The 18,153-nt window shown below is 39.8% G+C and overlaps 1 protein-coding gene across 16 annotated transcripts in view; it reads left to right on the forward strand.

Moving 5' to 3' along the window:
• The window catches only part of ABLIM1 (actin binding LIM protein 1), a 206,274-nt gene that overhangs the window by 175,956 nt on the left and 12,165 nt on the right, over positions 1 to 18,153 (forward strand). For 6 of the 16 annotated variants that reach the window (XM_040605481.1, XM_040605476.1, XM_040605479.1 and 3 more), the window contains 8 exons: positions 6,599 to 6,703; positions 9,028 to 9,075; positions 11,382 to 11,528; positions 13,628 to 13,719; positions 13,871 to 13,967; positions 16,073 to 16,134; positions 16,443 to 16,503; positions 17,456 to 17,463. In XM_040605481.1, the coding sequence (XP_040461415.1) occupies positions 6,599 to 6,703; positions 9,028 to 9,075; positions 11,382 to 11,528; positions 13,628 to 13,719; positions 13,871 to 13,967; positions 16,073 to 16,134; positions 16,443 to 16,503; positions 17,456 to 17,463 (620 nt within the window). The remainder of the gene's footprint in view (positions 1 to 6,598; positions 6,704 to 9,027; positions 9,076 to 11,381; positions 11,529 to 13,627; positions 13,720 to 13,870; positions 13,968 to 16,072; positions 16,135 to 16,442; positions 16,504 to 17,455; positions 17,464 to 18,153) is intronic. The other 10 variants (XM_040605468.1, XM_040605471.1, XM_040605474.1 and 7 more) reach the window with 5 other exon arrangements.

The raw sequence follows: 18,153 nt of genomic DNA on the forward strand, positions 1-18,153 counted from the left end.
GAAAATAGCTTCTTCAGTAGATAAATCAGAAGAACTATCGGAAATCCATGCCTATTGTTTTCAGATTGCAAAGAATTACCCGGTGTGTAGATTAGGTATGTATCTCAGTTATCGGTACAAAAGGCCAAGTGGGATTACAAGCACTATAGCAGGGGTCCTCAAACTACAGCCCGCGGGCTGGATACAGCCCCCCAGGGCCCTCAATCCGGCCCCCGGTATTTACAGAACCCCCCGCCCCCCCCGGCCGGGGGTTGCAGGGGGAACCAAGCAGCCGCAGATGGCTGCCTGCCACTGCATCCCTGCGCCAGCCCCCTGGTTAAAAAGTTTGAGGACCCCTGCACTATAGACAAAGGGGTGGGTATGGTTCTTATCAAATAATGTCACATAAGGCATTGTAAGAATCCACAATTTTCTGAAAATTTTACATAATTCCTGTCCAGGCCTAAGACCTTTATGTGTTGTAACTCAGCAAAGCTCCTGAAAGCTCAAGTTCATATCTCTCTGACAGTGTACACCATCTGAGGATGTGGTACGTTTGAGAAGGGGCAAGCAGCAGTACCCACATCTTGCAAATCACATGTCTGAAGTAGTCTTTTAATAGTTGATTGAGAGAAGGAAGCACCTTCTTGAGGTGACGCAAGTTTCATGCCTAGGTTAATGTGGTGGGAATACCTGCATGGTTTTACTTTCTTTTTGTTTCCTCTCCCTGTGAGGGAAGATGACTACTTAAAAAAACCTAGAAATACATTTATGTGTATCAGTTTAACACTGCAAGCTGAGTTCCCTCAGAACACTGAGCCAAACTCAGACATTTATAAAATGTACATAGTTAAAGTAATTGGGGGTGTTTTTGGTAATGGTTTGGAAGAAGACATTAAATAGTATAGCGGAGTTCCCTGATGACATGCAGACTGGGAGAATAGTAGTCAATAAAGAACATGAGCAACAGTTTTCTCAGTGAACAGTGTAGCCAAACATAAGCCATGCTTCTAGGCCACGTTGTCCATCTGTACGTGCTGGGAAGAGCAGTGACTCTGAAGAAGATTTGACTGTTCCAGGGGACGTTAGGATGGGTGGGTGGGACAGCAGAAAGAGATGCTGCAGCTAAAAGAGCTAAGTAGAGATGTTAGGTACTTGAATAAGTTCTACAGGGAATTGAATTGGTAGGTCCACAGTCCCTGATAAGTGACATAAGAAACACTGCAGGAGATTCAGAGGACCATCAAATAATTCCAAATCTGATAGCAAAAAAGTTATGGCTGTTAATGTATTAACACTATCAAACAGAAGGTTTTGGTGGTGATTTGTTCATTGTCTCTGTACCTGCGTGGTAATAGAAGGTTCTCCCATATAGCAGACAAAGATACAATAAGATCCTATGTTACACTTCAGTTAGATAAAAATCATGATTATGTCTCTGACTTGTTTAGGGTGAAGTTATCTAACTATTGAAACAGCTTAGGAAAGTCTTTGGTTTCCCATTACTACAAAATACTGAAAGCGACAAAAGGTCTGAAGGCCTGACAACCTTTGTAATTTTTCCAGCATGTTAAGTGATCAATGAAATGCTCACAAAACATTAGATGAACAAATATTCATAATGTTCCCTAAGTCAGAGCAAGCTTTGGCTTGTCGTGTAAAAGGGATGTGATGGAGGATAGTTCTTAGTCAGATACACTCTGAAAATACACATCATGTATATACACGTATATGTATTAACAGTGCACATGAACTTAAAGACAAAATGCTAGGGACTGGTAAAATTTTTGTTAAATAAACCTTGCTACTATTAAATGTAGGTGTGTTTCCATATGAAGAGACAATATAGCTTGCCCACTATATAATTTGGGGGGATTGTGTGTGTGGGTTTAACATTTGAGTAGTGTTGAGTGAAGTCCCGTTGCACTGTGTCGTTTTCACTACTTCATGCTTATATGTAGATATTTTGTTATCAACTGAAGAGGTTGATCTGGGTTTCCCACATGGTTCTTCATTTGTCCTCCTTGCATACCACATGTGTCCAACTACCCCCTTTGTAAGTCTGTGTGGCAGAAAAGGGAGCTTTATTGTGGCACTGGCTGCATCTAATGCAACTCCCTGGTATTCTGATCTGTAGGGGTTTGCCTTGGGTCTTCCAGGTGTCTGTTTTAAAAGTTTAAATAACTGCATTATTTCACCTTCAGAGTAGCGTTTCTGTGTCTACTAGGGAATTAGAGCCTGAAATGACAACTATAGCACTGTCTGGGATTAATTAGATGTGATAAATACATTTGGAGTGATTCAAAGAAGAGGCATCATGATCTTCCCTTTCTCAAAGCCACTTTTACTTTTAGCAGAAAGGTGAACTCAGTGTAAGTTTGTAAGATTTCATGAAGCTATAGTTTTGGTTTGTTTGGGGTTTTTTCCCTCGAGGAGTCAGAGAACATAGATCATGCCAAAACTGCTTTGGTAAAGGGGCATAACTTCCAGACAGCATAATGATAATGAAAGCAGCATATAACACATTACGCCTGTGTTATTTTGTATCATCAAGCTAGAAAAGTAGACTTTTAGACCAGTTTCAGTGTGTTTTCGTACAACATAATGCTTAAATAAGCATCATGCTCAAGCCTTGTAGGCAAGGCCCAATGTAAAGAACTTTGAGGAGTTAAGGGGCTAAATATGCCTCAGAAGAACTTAGTGAGACTTTGGTGTTGTAACATGTATGTTGAATGAGCTGGAAGAGAGTGTAATATGCATCAGCTTAGACTTCATTTAATCTCATTTGGATTCTCCGTTGAATTTGCTCATGTCTCAATAAAGTACTGTCTTTGCTATGAAAGAATCAAAACAAGTCCATGAATGAAAGAAACCCTGGCCCTACTGAAATCAGAGACAAAACTCTCATTGAAAGCCAGGATTTCATTTCACATGCCTAGAATTTTTCAGAGGCATTCGAGAATATTGCAAAGCCCCTGTAAGATTTCTGTGTAAAAAAAGCTCCACAGTAATGTGTATTCCTCTGCTCCCAGACCTTCCCATAAGGAATCAACCCACCTTCATAGTGAATCTGGGCCTTGCTTTTCACAGGTTCCTACTTTACTTCCCTGAGGCAGGTCTCTGAAATCAGATGCTCTCTGTGTGTGATAATTATTTCCAGGGTTTTGTGGATGCAGCTGAAAATTCTGCTCTGGAAAACGGCTGTGCTTTGACTGTTTTGTAACTTTCAGTTTTGTGCGGGAAATAAAGGCTACACATTTGGACAAGATGATGATTCATAGTTTGACAAAACCTTTATAGGACTTAAGAGTTTCAGGTGCTATTGAGCTTTTTCCTCTGTCTATTCAGAAGCAGAGCAACTAAATTACAAGTTGACAGAAGACTCGGTGTTGGTTGTGTATGGGATTTTTGGTCTGATTCTGTGAACTTACCTTGTGAATTGCACAGTGAACCCAGTGACGAACACTTCAGAAGGCAGCAGGAACCTACATTACACTGTGCTGCCTATAGGCAAGCAATTATATTCTTGACTGCTCAGGGAACCTGCTTAACAAATCGAGCCATAGAAGATGGGAACTACCTGATGGACCAAACAGAATGAAAAAAAAAAAAAAAAGAAAGCCTCTGAATTTCACTTTTGAGCCCGCTGTGCTCAAGTGATTGCTTTATATATTGAACTTACTCAGTTATCTCTTAATGTTCCCCACCCACCTACACATACACATGTTCAACTTCATGCCAGGGGGGTGGGAACTAGTTTTTTCCTATAGTGTTGGCAAACTGGAGTGCTCTTGTTGCTTTGTGGAGTTAACACTAGTTAACAGCATATCTGAGATAGCAAGAGAGGCTTTCCTGGGCAGGCACATCAAGGAACCCCAATTCAGAGCATGCGCAGCCCCTGCCTTTACCTAAAGCTGCAGACAGGCCAGCCAGGAGGCCCTGGGAGGCAGGTACAGATGGGCTTTTTTGCTTTCCTGCGTGCATATGCACTTTCCACAGATGTTGGCACTGCTTGCGTAAATTGTGGGTGATTTTACAGTGGCTTCTGAAGCACTTAAGCCTTGTTACAGGAGTGGACTCCTCAGGGATGCTCTAATGAGAGTCAAAGTAGATGTACCATTCCCTCCTGCAGTGGTTGGAAGTAATGCTACTGCCATCCTAGAAAGTGTAAAGGAGAGTCATTTGTCAGTACTAGTAAGAGTCATTGGGAAGAGTGGCTGCTCAGGAACCCCAGGAATTACAAGCCAACAAAGCACCGTGTGCAGGAGGATACTGTGCTAACTGTCTGCCTGATACTATATGCGTTATAGAACATTACCAGTTTTTTCTAAACAAATATCTGTGTACCAGATACAATTTTAACCAACATACATTTATAGATGTAAGCATATTTAGTTGTGTGTAGTTGAGATAAAGAGAGGGGTGTAAGAAGGATTTCTTTCCTGTGTTTGTAGCATTGGTGATAGAGGCATTGTAAAATGAGCACGCCCACATCTTGGCTACCAGTTCCCAACAGATGAAATGTACTTGTGACTCCTCTTTTGTGCCAAGTCCACAGGTCAATAAATCCCTTTTGATTATTCTCTTTCATTGGATATACTAATCGCTGATGGAAGCAGAAAGGCAGAATGACATGTCTCTATAAAGGTTATAAATTTTAGAAGTAACTATATCCCGAGGCCATGTCAATATTGATGGGGTTTTTTCCCTAAAAAACAATGATTTTGCTGAAAAGTAACTCATAATTTCTCAATAGAAACAAAAGACGTTAAGTAAAATCAGCTTAAATCAGGTGTTTCACCATCACAGTATCTCAAAGGCTGGACAAGTAGAACACGTCACTGGAATTGCCAAGTAAAGGACCATAGATTGAGATCTGACAATATTGGTTGAATTAATTGTTCATACTGCTTTTCAGAGTTAGTAAACCTAGCGCTTACTGCTACCTGGCCAGAAGCTTAGCATTGCTGGACCCAAAGTAGAAAACCACCTTCAGTTTGTGTAGTTGGAAGAACATCATGTCATTTAGGGTTGAAATATCCAAGTGGTAAATATAAAATTTTGCACATTCAATCTTCTGGGCAGATCTTGTCCAGCCAAGCCTCCTGAACTGTGAATGTAATTTTCAAAACGTGTATATGTAGATGGATTAACTTGTATGCTGGCAGAGGCCTCTGTGGCACAGGTCTCTCAGTGAGGTTTGTAAAGGGCATTTTTTTTCTTCCTTTTGGTGCCTTTTAGATTGGCAGATGATCATTGCAGTAAAAGAGGAACTTTCGTGTGAATTATAAAGAAAATTTCCTTTTTCCTGCACCTTCCTTGCCCCAAATATATAAATAAGAACTGTGCCGAGTCCAAGGTTTTAGGTCCTCTATCAGGATGCAGGAAACCTGTAGCTGAAAGGAAGCTTCTTTTTTGAAAAATAAAAAGTCGTTTCTTTTTTGTTGTGTTTTATAACCCTCCTGTATTTGTGTGCCTGCTCACCTCCTTTTCTAGGGTTTTTTAAGCCCTTGTGCATACCTGAAAAATTGAAGAAGTTTGATTCTCCCCTACTTTTCACCATTGTGGTCACCCACACCCATGTAAAGTAAGCACCTTTGCGGACAGTTTTTGCTAGTGTGAAGAATGGCACAAAGGAAAAGGCAGCAACATTCCTTTTTGGTACACATACAGTCATGTGTTCGGGTATTTGGCTGTTAAGTCTTGATACTTGGGGATCAACCAGCACAGTTCTGCAACAGCCCTCTCGCCCTGACAGACATGGGAACTTTCAGGGCCATTGGATTGGTGTGGTGGATTGTTAGGAGGCAAAGAAATAGTCCTGGTAAGAGTAATCCTACAAATGGAACAAACCGTGTGTGCAAAATGGAACTAAATTTTTTAGACATTGGATTCAGATTTGCCCCAGCAGCAGCGGTGAGGTATTGCTACCAGCGCCAAATTTGGCATTGGCAAAGGTTTGGGGTGGCACCAACAAAATGGGTGCAGCCACCTGATGGACTGCGTTGCTTTACAAATTCTTTTACCGTATCAAAATTTTCCTACCAGAGACCTAAACCAATGAAAGAGTGTGTAAGGAACAGTTATGCCTTTTGATATGAGCCAAGTGACCTACCAGCTATTCTCCATCTTTAGCTTCTGTATGCTTTTGGTTTAGGGAACTGTAGTAACCGCCAGCATCTGCTTCTATCTGCTTGGGAGCTGGTTTCATTTTGGGTTTGCTTATCAGCTAGAATGCTCTGTGTCTGTGACTTCTAACTCCAAGTAGCAATCTCCGAACTACATCATTGCTAAGTAACCTTCCATTCTTCTTTTCCACGCTGCCCATCTAATCACCAGCTACGAGCACACAGCTCCTGCCTGCATGCTGTCAGAATGAGTCTGAGCTGCTCAAACCTCAACTCCAGCCTGAACATGAATTTTTGTCTCTGCAGGAATAACAGGAAAAAAAAAAAGTCACCAGGGCTACCAGTTCTCGTTATTGGTTGTGTTTATATTTTTCAACTACTTTTCTCCCTGGAGGTTTTGATTCCACCAGTTTTGTTTGGGTTTGATTGGGCTTGCTTTTTTTTATTGCTCTCCCTCTTCTCATTTTGTTTTCTCCATTCTTTCATTGGAGGCAATGAGCCGTCCAGCGGTCGGAACTCCCCTGTCCCCTATCGGCCCGACAGCCGCCCTCTCACTCCAACTTACGCTCAGGCCCCTAAACATTTCCATGTTCCAGGTAGGAGCTGGCACTGTATATGTCTCGGTGTCCTGTCACAGTCTAGAATGTAGCCTTTGTAACTTTTGTCTTGTCTCCATCGTTTCACGCTGTTTACCATGGGGTGCACCCTCAGGACTTGGAACTGCTCCTGGGCTTGCTGAGAGGAGTAGTGTGTTCAGAAATGGTGGGGGTTCCATTGTGATTTTTAATGACTCTGTTGGTCAGGTGTTTCACATGCTAGAGTGCCTTGGTTTCCAGTGTTGGTTGATAGCCTGTGAGTTGGTTAAGAGCTATGTAGGGGTTGATTTTTCTCCCAGTTGCACCAGCTGAGCACCAGTGTAACTCTGCTAACTTTGGAGGAGCTGGTTTTGATCCACATGCAGAACAGAGTTGACCAGTGAGCCATCACATATGTTGTACATTCAGACTGCTGTGACTTGTTTCAGTCTTGAACCCAGTAGTTCTTTTTTTTTTTTTTTTTTTTAAAAAAAAAAAAATAAAAGCAAGCAGAGGAAGGTGTTTCTTTACTTGCTTTGTGCAATGGCTTGGTGTCCTCAGAGAGACCTGCAGATTCATAAGGATATGTATGCCTTAGGATGTCCTCTTTATGAAGGGCAGTCTGTTCTGAAGTGAGCTGCACAGTTCTTCGAGCCTCTGAGAAGACCATCTGTCTTGGATTTTGATGGGTTGAGGGTATATGTCCCTAGGGTTGTGGACATGCATCTTCTGACTGCATCAGTGCTAGCTGAAAGCCTTGTTGTACCCAGTTATTCTTCAGGTCCCCTTCAGTCTAGCATCCCTTCACACTGCCAGAGGTTACTGCTCTTCCTCCTTTCCTCAGATGTGGCAGATAAACTGTGGGACCTTCCCTTTCAGTCAGTGTGACCTGGCTTGGCTCAGGTAGGCTGTTTTAACTGCTTAAGCTAACCTGGCTCACTTTGACCTGCGTAAGCTAAGGCGCACTTGCATGACTAGCTCTGAGTAAGTAACTCTAGCATGGTGGGAGAGCTGTCCTCTTCAGCTGGTGCAGTTCCACCACAGAAGGAGCCGTGTTCCCATGCTCCTCGTAGCTTTCTGGTATAAATGTGCGCAAAAGTACTGCATGACTGCCCTTGCAATGTTTGTACCTATTTGCTGGTCAAGTAGCCATAACAGATCACTAACAGGAATGAAATACTTCAGTGTCCTTGTATGCAATTAATTTGCCTGTTTAGTCAAGGGTGTAGAGTTCTGCAGGGTGAGATTTGCCTCTGTTTCAATAGATTTTTGGGGTTAGCTTTCCTTAACACCAAAGGCTGAGCTGTCTCCTCCTATAGCACTTTAATTGGATCGGCAGTACACAGCATGTATTTCCAAAATGCTCTTTCATCTTTCATTCTAATGTAAGTGAAAACTTCTTTTCAGGCAGTATGAAGTAGCAAAATATGTTTCTGACGTTAATTTTCTAGTTCCCAGTAGCTTATCTTGGTCTTCTAATAAGAGGCTGACAGATTTTTGCATTGTAGTACTGATTTTGGATTAACTTCTGGAAGTGTTGGCTTGGGTGGGAAGGTAGTTTTGAACAAATTGGTTCCCGTCTTAGATTACTATTTGTAAAAATATGGTATCTTTTAGATATGCTGTAGATCTACTGCATTAGAGTTCTGGGAAGTGTTTTTATTCTGATTTACATTGATAATGTGCAACGTGGTGGGCCTTACATAAGAAAATTACAGAAAAGAAATTAAATCTATCCTTGTGGCTTGAGAATTAGTAGTATATCAGTTAACACTGCATAAAGAATCCCTTTGACTCACTGAAGTGTAGCTGCTGTTGACTATTCAAACAAGTAGGTTAGGCAGCTATTTTGTTCTCTGGATTTTGAAGTGAATTTGGGGCTTGCTGCATTCTCCTCTGCTCAATCCCGCCAGTCAGTTGGAAAGAAAATTGAGCTGTTATGACTGAAGCACAATTTTCCACAAAAGTTATTTGGGGTAGTTTTCCCCAAATGGCTTGTGTCTTCGCCATTGAAATGTCTTGCTTGTTTTCATTTCTTCTCTAACTTTTATCCCACTGTTAATCTTCTGAATGTTTAAAATTAATGGTTCATGACTTGGATGCATCCACATGTTACAGAATCAGCTCCAAAGGACTTCATATCACATGTCTTTGACTTTTCACTTGTTCTTATGTTTTCTTTTCTTTAAATAATCTGATTTTGTATAATACTAGAAATAGCTTTCTGGCTTTTTCTTGTGCTACGTCCTTGATTTGGTCTGTCTGTTGTTTTAGTGTTGAAGTTATCTTTAGCTACAGCTGAAGTAGTTTTTATATGCCCATTTTTTTGTTTCTCAATTTCACAGATCAAGGCGTCAACATTTACAGAAAACCGCCCATCTACAAACAACATGGTAAATGGCCTTTCCCTTTTCATTTCAAAGCTGGAGTGTCAACTACATGAAAAGGCATGCAGACTAGTGAAAAGCATTAGGGTTTTACACTGTAAGCATAAAAAATTAGTAGCCCAAGCTTGAAACAGCTGTTATTGCATGTTCTGCTGAGTGATTATGTTTCAAAGCATGTTGTTTAATTTGGATCATATGGTTTAAGTCTTGGCCACATTGATATTAATGGCAGAATTGCCATTAACTGGGATTTTTCTGTCTCTTTAGCATTAAGATGCCTTCCTGTAATTCACTTCTTTAAGTTTGTACTTTCAGAATAGAGGTACAGATCATGTTAAAACGAATTAACAACACACTGTTCTCTAACAGGGACTTCATGGAATATCCTTGTTTTAAACAAAGTACAATAATATATTTCAACAGCAAAGGTGGAAATGTTACTGTCAGACTGGAATTCCAAATGTACCTGTGATTTTAAATAAGAATCTTTAATTATTGAAGATAATATAGGTGTCTTAGCACTGGTAGGGCTAATTTGATTCTCAAGCCCTGTGATACAGCTCAGGTAGTATGCTGTACTTGTTTTTCTGGGGGTTTGAATTCTAAGTTGGACAGCAGTGTTAGTGCTCTAATCTTTTCAGTGTGGACATTGTTACAGCAAGCCTGAAGTAACAGTGAGGGCAGAAGCCCACTGCCTTGCCAGTCTTTTGTACTGCAGAGCAAGGTCCTGGTTATAACGGAGCGTGTTCGCTCTTCTGCTGGGAACAGAAACCTTCAAATGGGAGATGATTTGTATGTAATGTGGTGAAAGGCAGATGACTCCACTTTTTAAAGACTTTGAGTTTGCATCCCTTTGCAGACCCTTTATCCAATGAAATGTATTTAGGGTAAAGTAGCAAACCAGCAGTCTTACAGGTTTTAGGTGAACAGTTGGCTGAGAGCAGTTGAGCTGAGATGATAAGGAAAAGCCCAGGAAGCCCATTATGTAGTCACAAGTGAGCATTGCAAATAATGCTGCTGCGATACTACATCAAGGGTTTTTTTCTATTTATTTTTTAAGTTTCAAACCATATGCTCATTTTTGAAAAAAATCTTAACATTATTTTTGTTTATTTTTATGGTTTTAATGTATCTCCTCACCTCCCATTAACATGTGAACATTTAACCACTGACATCACCAATTCTAATACGTAAGTACTGTTTGAAGTCATGCTTTTGTAAACTCTGGCCAGCTTCCTCCATACTTGCAATTATGCTTAGAGTTTCCCAATCAGAAACTGCACACAATTCCCAATAACGTCTAATACTGATGTTTGTAGTTACTATGAACATGTTGGATGAGCAACACAGTGCTTCACTTCGTTAACAGATGCCTTTCTGTTAAAAAAAAAAAAAAAGGGGGGAAAAAAAGTCCAGAATCCTTGCTTCTGAAACAATAGCTTCAAATAAGCAAAGATTTGAGCTAACAGTTTGCAGATAAGAGGTAGTTAAAGCTGGTTTTAATGTAAACTGAATCCTATTGGATTTTACTTTTTTTTTTTTTTTTTTTAATGTCAAGAAGTGAAAGCCATAATGCACATCCTCACATGCGTTTTAAGAGACTGGCTTAGACTGCAATCTTTAGTGGATGCCCCACTGCTGAGATGTTTTATTGGTGAGGTTCATTTCATTGCAAGTGCCTTTCCCTGCCAAGTTGATCTGAATGGATCAGGTTTGGTATTTATTAATAAATTCACATCTGCTTTTACTACTCTTGCATCCTAATAAGCAAGGGCATGCAGCAGAAAAAAATCCACTAGCTAAACAAACTTACTTCTTTCAGATTTCCTTTTTTGTTTTGCAGCTTTTCACAGAAACATAGGAAATAATTAGCATCACTAGAGTTAAAATTAGAGCTGTTCCTCTGAACTATTTGTTTTCTTGCCCTAGAGGGGCAACAGATCAGTCCATAAATCTGGTTTCATTTTCATTAATAATCAGTTGTCCTTAGGAGATACTGAAAAATACTGTTAGACTGAATGTTCTCACTCTTGCCTAATCACTCTAACACTGTGCAACCCTGTTAAAATCCAAAGCTGATTTGGGGTTATTTTGGGGGTGGGGATGAGGGAGGAGATGAAGGTTTGATTCCAATCTGTTGGTGGGAGAAAGACATTACTTTGCTTCAAATTGCAATTAGAAAAGCTAAACATGAAAATGTTTGCTTTTGAAAATTAACTTATTGTGAAGTATAATTTTTTTCCAAAATAAGGAAGACCTTTATAATATTGATACAGATTATTACATAGCTAAGTTCCCTGATTGCCATTTAGATGCAGCTGCTTTGGCAGCACAGAGCAAGTCCTCCGAGGATATCATCAAGTCCTCCAAGTTCCCAGCAGCTCACGCACCAGCACCCAACGAGATACCAAAGATTGAGACAGACCACTGGCCAGGTCCTCCCTCCCTTGCGGCCATAGGTATGCAAAAAAAAAACCAACAAAAAAACCCAAGAAAAAAACCAAACAAGTGATGTGGCTTAAAAGGTACTGGTAACCAAAGCAGATTAATACTGGAGCTGTAAAAAATGGATATTGAAGATTGCGTCTGCTCCAGGTGTTCACCACAAGGTGCAGTTTTTCTGGTGAGACCTCCAAGTGCCTGTGAGTTTAAAACTACTGAATAGTGTTGAGTAGCAGAGGTTTTGCTAAAAGACTTTGGAATTGATCACACAGATATTAACCCATAGACAAATTATGTAAACTCCTGTGCAGTAGCTTTAAAAATGTGGTATGTCACACAAGCCTGACTTCTTTCAGTTATTGTCTGTTTAATCTTTTAGTCCTAAGCTAATAGCAAAATTCCACAGAAAATATGATTGCTTCCAACTACATGACTAATTTCATGGCAAGAAGCAGTGACTGAAGTGGAATAATTAATGGACTAAAAAAGTCCTGATTTTCAGAGTTACACTTTCTACAGGCTTTGTATTTTTCTTCTGTGTTGTAGCACTTAAGGTTTTGTATTCTCTTTTGTTTAAATCATGGGCATCATCATTTCTAATTTTGTTTTGTTTGGTTCCTCTGTTATTTTATTCTATAGGGGTCAATAAAAATTAAGCTATCTAGCCTGGTTCATTTATGAAGTCACATGTGAAACACTGAAGGTGTTGCCCGTTTCACGTTTCTGTGAAGGAGTGTAGGGTTCTCATTGCAACAGGGTTTTCAGAGAGATGCTGGAAGAGGAGACATGGGGTGGGAGAGCTTAGTGACCAATTGAAGGAGCTGCATATGCAGCGGCAATTTTTTGAGAATGTCCTTCATATAGGATTGCAGCCTGACAAACATTACAGTCACAGGGATAACATCTACATACTTGAAACTCTCCTGACAATGCTTGTCGTAACTACAGCATTATTACGTTGTATATCTGAGGTGGAACTTTTGCTGGAAATTTTGGCTCTCATCTGAATCTCTAAGAAGTGGATGACAACTTTTAATTGTTTCCAGTATAACTGCTTTGTATATTGGCTATCAGGTGATTTTGTTACACCTGGGAAACTAAACAGGACTGTTTGGAAACTGTAAAGGTAAAAATGTGCTCATTGGTTTTACTCAGAACTAAGAAGGCATCATACAAGTTTAAAATAAACCCACAAGTGCCAGGTTTCCCAGCTTGTTGTCTGATTTTGAGTGTGATATTTTGCTTAAAGAGCTAGAATGAGCTCATGTCAAAAAAAGGAATATTACTGCTAGTGTACTGAAAAATCTTGTGAAAGCCTGAGAGACTAAATGAAAAACAAATCGTTTCTCCATAACTTTTTGTGTCTCTACATAGCATTAATTTAACACTGCTATACAAAACATTTAATTGATACAAACTTTCTGATACTTCAGTTGAAAAATTTAATTTTCATTTAAATCACATGCTGAGGTTGTCTAGCATAGGATCGGTGAATATTTCGGGACATAGCTTGTGCAGAAATCATACAACGCCGTCTAAATATTTACAGTAGTATCATGTCCTGTGTATTCATGGAAGCGTCCTGGTGTCCAAATTGGACTCTTTTTTAAGAATATTCAAGAAAATAAACATTTTTCAGTAGAAGTCAGGAACTAAAATGTAGAACACCTGTGTCTTAATTCTAGCTTTATCCAATGGATCAAATCAATTTGCTTTGTTTTAGACTAAAAATAATGCCTTGTTTATTCAAAATATGAATGTCCATTTTGGGGATTAATGTAGTTTAATTTTCCATTTGAAATGTTAATTCAGATTTGCTTTTCTGAGTCTAGATAAAAGTATAAATGTAAATCAGACTTTATGTTTTCAGTCACTGATACAGTTACTGGTGCCATTAAAAACCCCATGTTTCCAGAACTAGCAGTCTGAACTCCTTTTCTCACTTACATTGATTCATGGCTTTTGTATCCAGGACTGTTGCTTGGTTTGGAAAAAACACTGCCTTGTTTATTCAGTAAATCAAACTGACCAGTACTTTGAACTAGCATTGAAATCTTCAAGCTGCAGTTGAACTGATATACAAAGCTCTCCCTGTACTGTGGTTTTATGGAATTAGGAGCTGACATGAGACGCAGATCAAGTGGAAGAGAGGAAGATGATGAGGAGCTGCAGAGACGCCGACAGCTGCAGGAGGAGCAGCTTATGAAGGTAGTTATAAGCTTGTCTTCATGCTATTTCTGAACACCATCCAAAAAGTGCCCCTTTGTTTTCTGTAAGCAATTTCTACTAATGCCTCAATCAGCTTTATTTTATTGTGTTTTTTTTGGTTTTGTTTTTTTTTTTGTATTACCATTTATAGCTCAACTCTGGTCTGGGACAATTGATATTGAAAGAAGAGATGGAAAAGGAGAGTCGTGATAGGTCAGCCCTTTCTGCCAGTCGTTACGATTCTCCAGGTAATTCATGTAGGCAATAAAACTAATAATGAACATTGAATAATGAGCACCACATATACACATATCAAGTGGTTTCCCAGAAGAGACAGCACTGGGAACACTTGATAGATGTGTGCATGGTGTTCTGCCCTGAAAGAGTGACCAAATTCATTAGCTGGTTTTGGTGAGGCGGGTAGTGGGGTGGTGGGGTGGTGGTGGTGCTAATTAGAAGAAATATGAGGTTGAGGATTCTCAGGCACTTTTGAGGAGAGAGATTTTCTAATATAGATAAGGAGTGAGGTAAGTTAATCTGTAACTATCACATCACACACATGCTGATAGGCTGGGTTATTAAATTACAATAACACATATTGCTTAAACTAATGGTTCCTATCAGTCTTCCCTGCCAGAGACAAAAAAACCAGCAACATTTACCGGTGGGGCTGCGTATTCCAAACTCAACCAGTCTTTTGGCCTTGGCTGACATTTTGACTGGGTGTATTCTGTTCCAAAGCAAAGCGCAAAAGTCGGCTTTGGTTAATTGGTGGCTTAGATTCTTGGCTTTGTTGTATTTTGATGTACATCTGTGGCTTTCTCAGATCTCCAGGGAAAGGTTTGGGGTTTTTATTTCACTCTTCATCCACTGGTCATTGTAGCACAGCAGTTGTGCTTTAAGCCAAGAAGGGACAAGATGAGACTCTTTGGAGTCATCCACTGGAGTAGCTGCCAAGCAAACTAAGGTTTCCTTGTGTTCTCTGTTGTGTAAGTCTGTTCCCTGTATTTATGGTCATGAAGAGAATGTCTGTGGCTCTCCCTCACTATCTGTAATTTTTACAAGGTCAGAGTCTGAGCTGATGATTTTTTTTATTCACCTTAGCACAGATAGGAGGACTTCTTTGTTGGAGATGTGTCTGTCCCTCTTTGCAGTGATAATCAGTGCAATCATCAGTTGCCTTTTGGGGAATCAGTGGCCTTTCCCAAAACCGTTTATTGCTGGCAACAACAGTGCCTCAAGTTCTACATTCTATGACTTTCTGTGGTAAAAATTGTATTTTAGAAAACCAAAAATTGCATTCTTATATGGGGGATCTTGTCTGAAGGAGCTGTGTTAACAGTAGAGGTGCTATTGATCATTATATGGACAATCTTTCTATTTATCCATCTTTTTATCTGTTATTGAAAACACATGCTTGACATTTCCACATTGTCTTTATCTTACTTGTGCAGTTTCTGACATCGGTACAAATGCTAAACCGAATGCCCCCAGATACCTTATTTCACTTTCATTTTAAATGAAAGCAGGAGTCACAGAGCTCTGTTGAATTGTGTTATGTTACATCATGTACAGAATAACTATAATTTTGGATCGGAATGCACAAGTCTCAGTCTTGTTTGAATTCACTCAGCACTGCCTGTTGCAATCATTGTCCTGTTGGAGTCAGTACCAAAATGTCAATTAGAGTGTTACAGGACCAAAACTAAAAGCCCTTTTCTCTTTGTAGCAAAAAGTGGTGAGCTGAAGCATGTGACTTGCATGTATCTTGGCTCGTGCAGCAGCAGAAGCTGGTAGCATGAGTGTAATAATAGTTGCAGTAGGAAGGATAGAAAGGAAATTATTGAAAGTTTCAGAGAGTATAATAATATCTAAACTGCGTGAGTGACCTGGGAGAGTGGAATTGAATGGACCTGCATGGGAGACTTAACAGGCAACTTATCCAGTCAAATAATGCTGATCTTGGATTCTCCTTGTTCTTTATCTTGGTGCCATCATAAGATGCAGCACAATGCTTTATGTAGCTAAGGACCAAAAAGTTATTTTGCTCAGTTTTCTTACTTTCAACTCAGTGGAGACCCCTTTGATTTTGAGTCTAGCAAAATCACAGTGTCCCTTCTTGATGACCTGTTACCGTGGCATGATAAAGCTGTGTGTAACTTACAGAACATATGGAAGGCTGTGATGAGTTTGGGGCTGAGATGTTAGTTTCTTAAAGTCAGTGTGTCTCAGTTGGTTATGCATATTGTTTTTTAACTGTGTTTTTTATGCTAGTTGATTCCTTAAATGTTCTTGGTTTTGAGTTACCATGGGATTTTTCCAGTAAAAGATTTTTCCCTTCCTCATTCAACAGCACATGCTTCAGCCTCCAAAACTTCTTCTCTCCCTGGCTATGGAAAAAATGGACTTCACAGGGTAAGGAGATGGTGGGTTTGAGAAGCAAAAGGTGGCTGTAGTTATCAATGGTATTTATTTCTATGTTAACTGTATTGGGTTTTCAGTTTGTCAAGGTTTCTTATAAGACCACTTGAAGTCAGATGAACACTAATTTCCATTCCCCACAAACTACATTGCTAAAAAGGCAAGAAAGCAATGCAAGAAATGTTTTTAAAACTGAGGGGGGAATAAAAGACTTAAAGCAATTGATTTTTCCCTATATACCAAACTACTTGTAAAGTCATGAACTGTGAATTCATGTGCATGCCCCTATTTTTCTGTTACAGCCGGTGTCTACAGATTTTGGTCAGTACAACAGTTACGGGGATGTGAGTGGTGCTGTTAGAGGTAAGGCTGAGGAGCCTTTTTACATGCTACTTCACTACCGAACATGTTATGATGCTTAATCATTTCTGCTCTTTTGTTTTAAGGCTGTGGATGTGGTTACTTTGTATTTGTTCAGTATATTTTAACTTCCCCTCATTAACTCGGCAATAAACTCTGCAAATACCTATTAAAAGTTCGGGTTTATTTTGCAAAATCTGCTATGTGGAACTGATCTTTGTTTATGCCAAGGGACTGCTTTAGCATTGGTGCAAATGGAAAGCTGGTAATGTGTATATTATAAGGGATATGACTGAGTTATGTTCCAGCAATTTCTTTGAAAATTACCATCCACTGCACAGTCTGAAAAACGTGCCACAGTGAAGAAGGGAGTATAGTGCCTTCTAATCCCCCTTGCTGCTCATGATTTTCATTATGACTTTGAGCTAGATGTGATATTAGTCATTGCCTAATAAAAATTGACAATATTTATGAAAGTTCTGAAACTTTGAGAGGTAATGTTTTGAAATGCTTTGTGCTGAGAGAGAGGCTTATCTCCAAAGTGAGATTGATCCTGACTATCTATGATCAGGCATCTTCTGCTGATTCTTGTATCTATGGGGGAATCTAGACAGCTACATGATGGTAGAGGTTAGGTGAGGTGAATCCTGTTGTATACGTTTGAATTTTAATTGGCTCTTTATTCACTTGATTGTGGTTTTGTGTCTCTTAGTATTTCCAAAGTGACTTGCTTTTCCTGAATGATAAACCTGCTTGAAATGAAAAGGGCTGCAGTATTTGAAGTGTTTGGCTCTTTACAAAGTCCGAAAGCAGGAAGGTTGCTGGCCTTAGGGGATCGGGTGGGATTTTGAAAAGAAAAGGTAAACCAGAAGACACAAGGATTATCTGGTAGGTTGTGATTGATTTCTGTTCTTCCACGCTCTAAAGCTGATGAGATTTCTCTTTTGCTTTTCAGATTTCCAGGTAGAGTACGGGTTTTCATCAATCAACTGACCACAGAACTAAAAGCATCTACCTATTGAAGTCTGAATTTCTGCTGCAGGGAAGGGTTTCTTAAGACAGTAGCTTTGATTTTCTTGCATGTTTAAGCATAATCACCAATGTAGATTCATATCAACAAAAAACAGGCACAGCCTCAGATTCTTCCTTGTTACCTCCCCAGAACTGGGTTGAGACATCTCGCACCAGTTCTGGGACTTGCTCTGTAAAAATCCACTGTCTGTTGGTATATGAGTTATCTGTAAGTTCCCTCTGGACAGCTGAGGGTGGATTTATTTCCAGCCTCTGTAGTACCAACCTCAGAGACATACAGTGTCTCTTCTGGAGGCAATTTTCTCCCAAACCAGGAGGCTTGAATTCCTCGTTTTTACCCTGGAATTTGCTCTCCAGACAAGGTGGCTGATCAATAGTTTTCTACAGTGCTGCCATCACAGATGAGCGAGTAAGAGGTGTGCTTGCAAATATAAATCCTTTTACTCCAAATACTCTCTGCAGGGTTTTTTTCCAGAATGGCTTGAGTCCGGTTGGCTCCTCAGCAAAATCCCAATATGAAATGGGAATTTAAGAAAGGGGTTAATTACTTGGATAATTTTGTTAATGGTATATCAAAATCATCATGATTGGAGAAGAGAGTAAGATTATGGGAGGAGAGAG

This window comes from Falco naumanni, chromosome 9 (assembly GCF_017639655.2).
Source record: "Falco naumanni isolate bFalNau1 chromosome 9, bFalNau1.pat, whole genome shotgun sequence".
NCBI lineage: Eukaryota > Metazoa > Chordata > Aves > Falconiformes > Falconidae > Falco > Falco naumanni.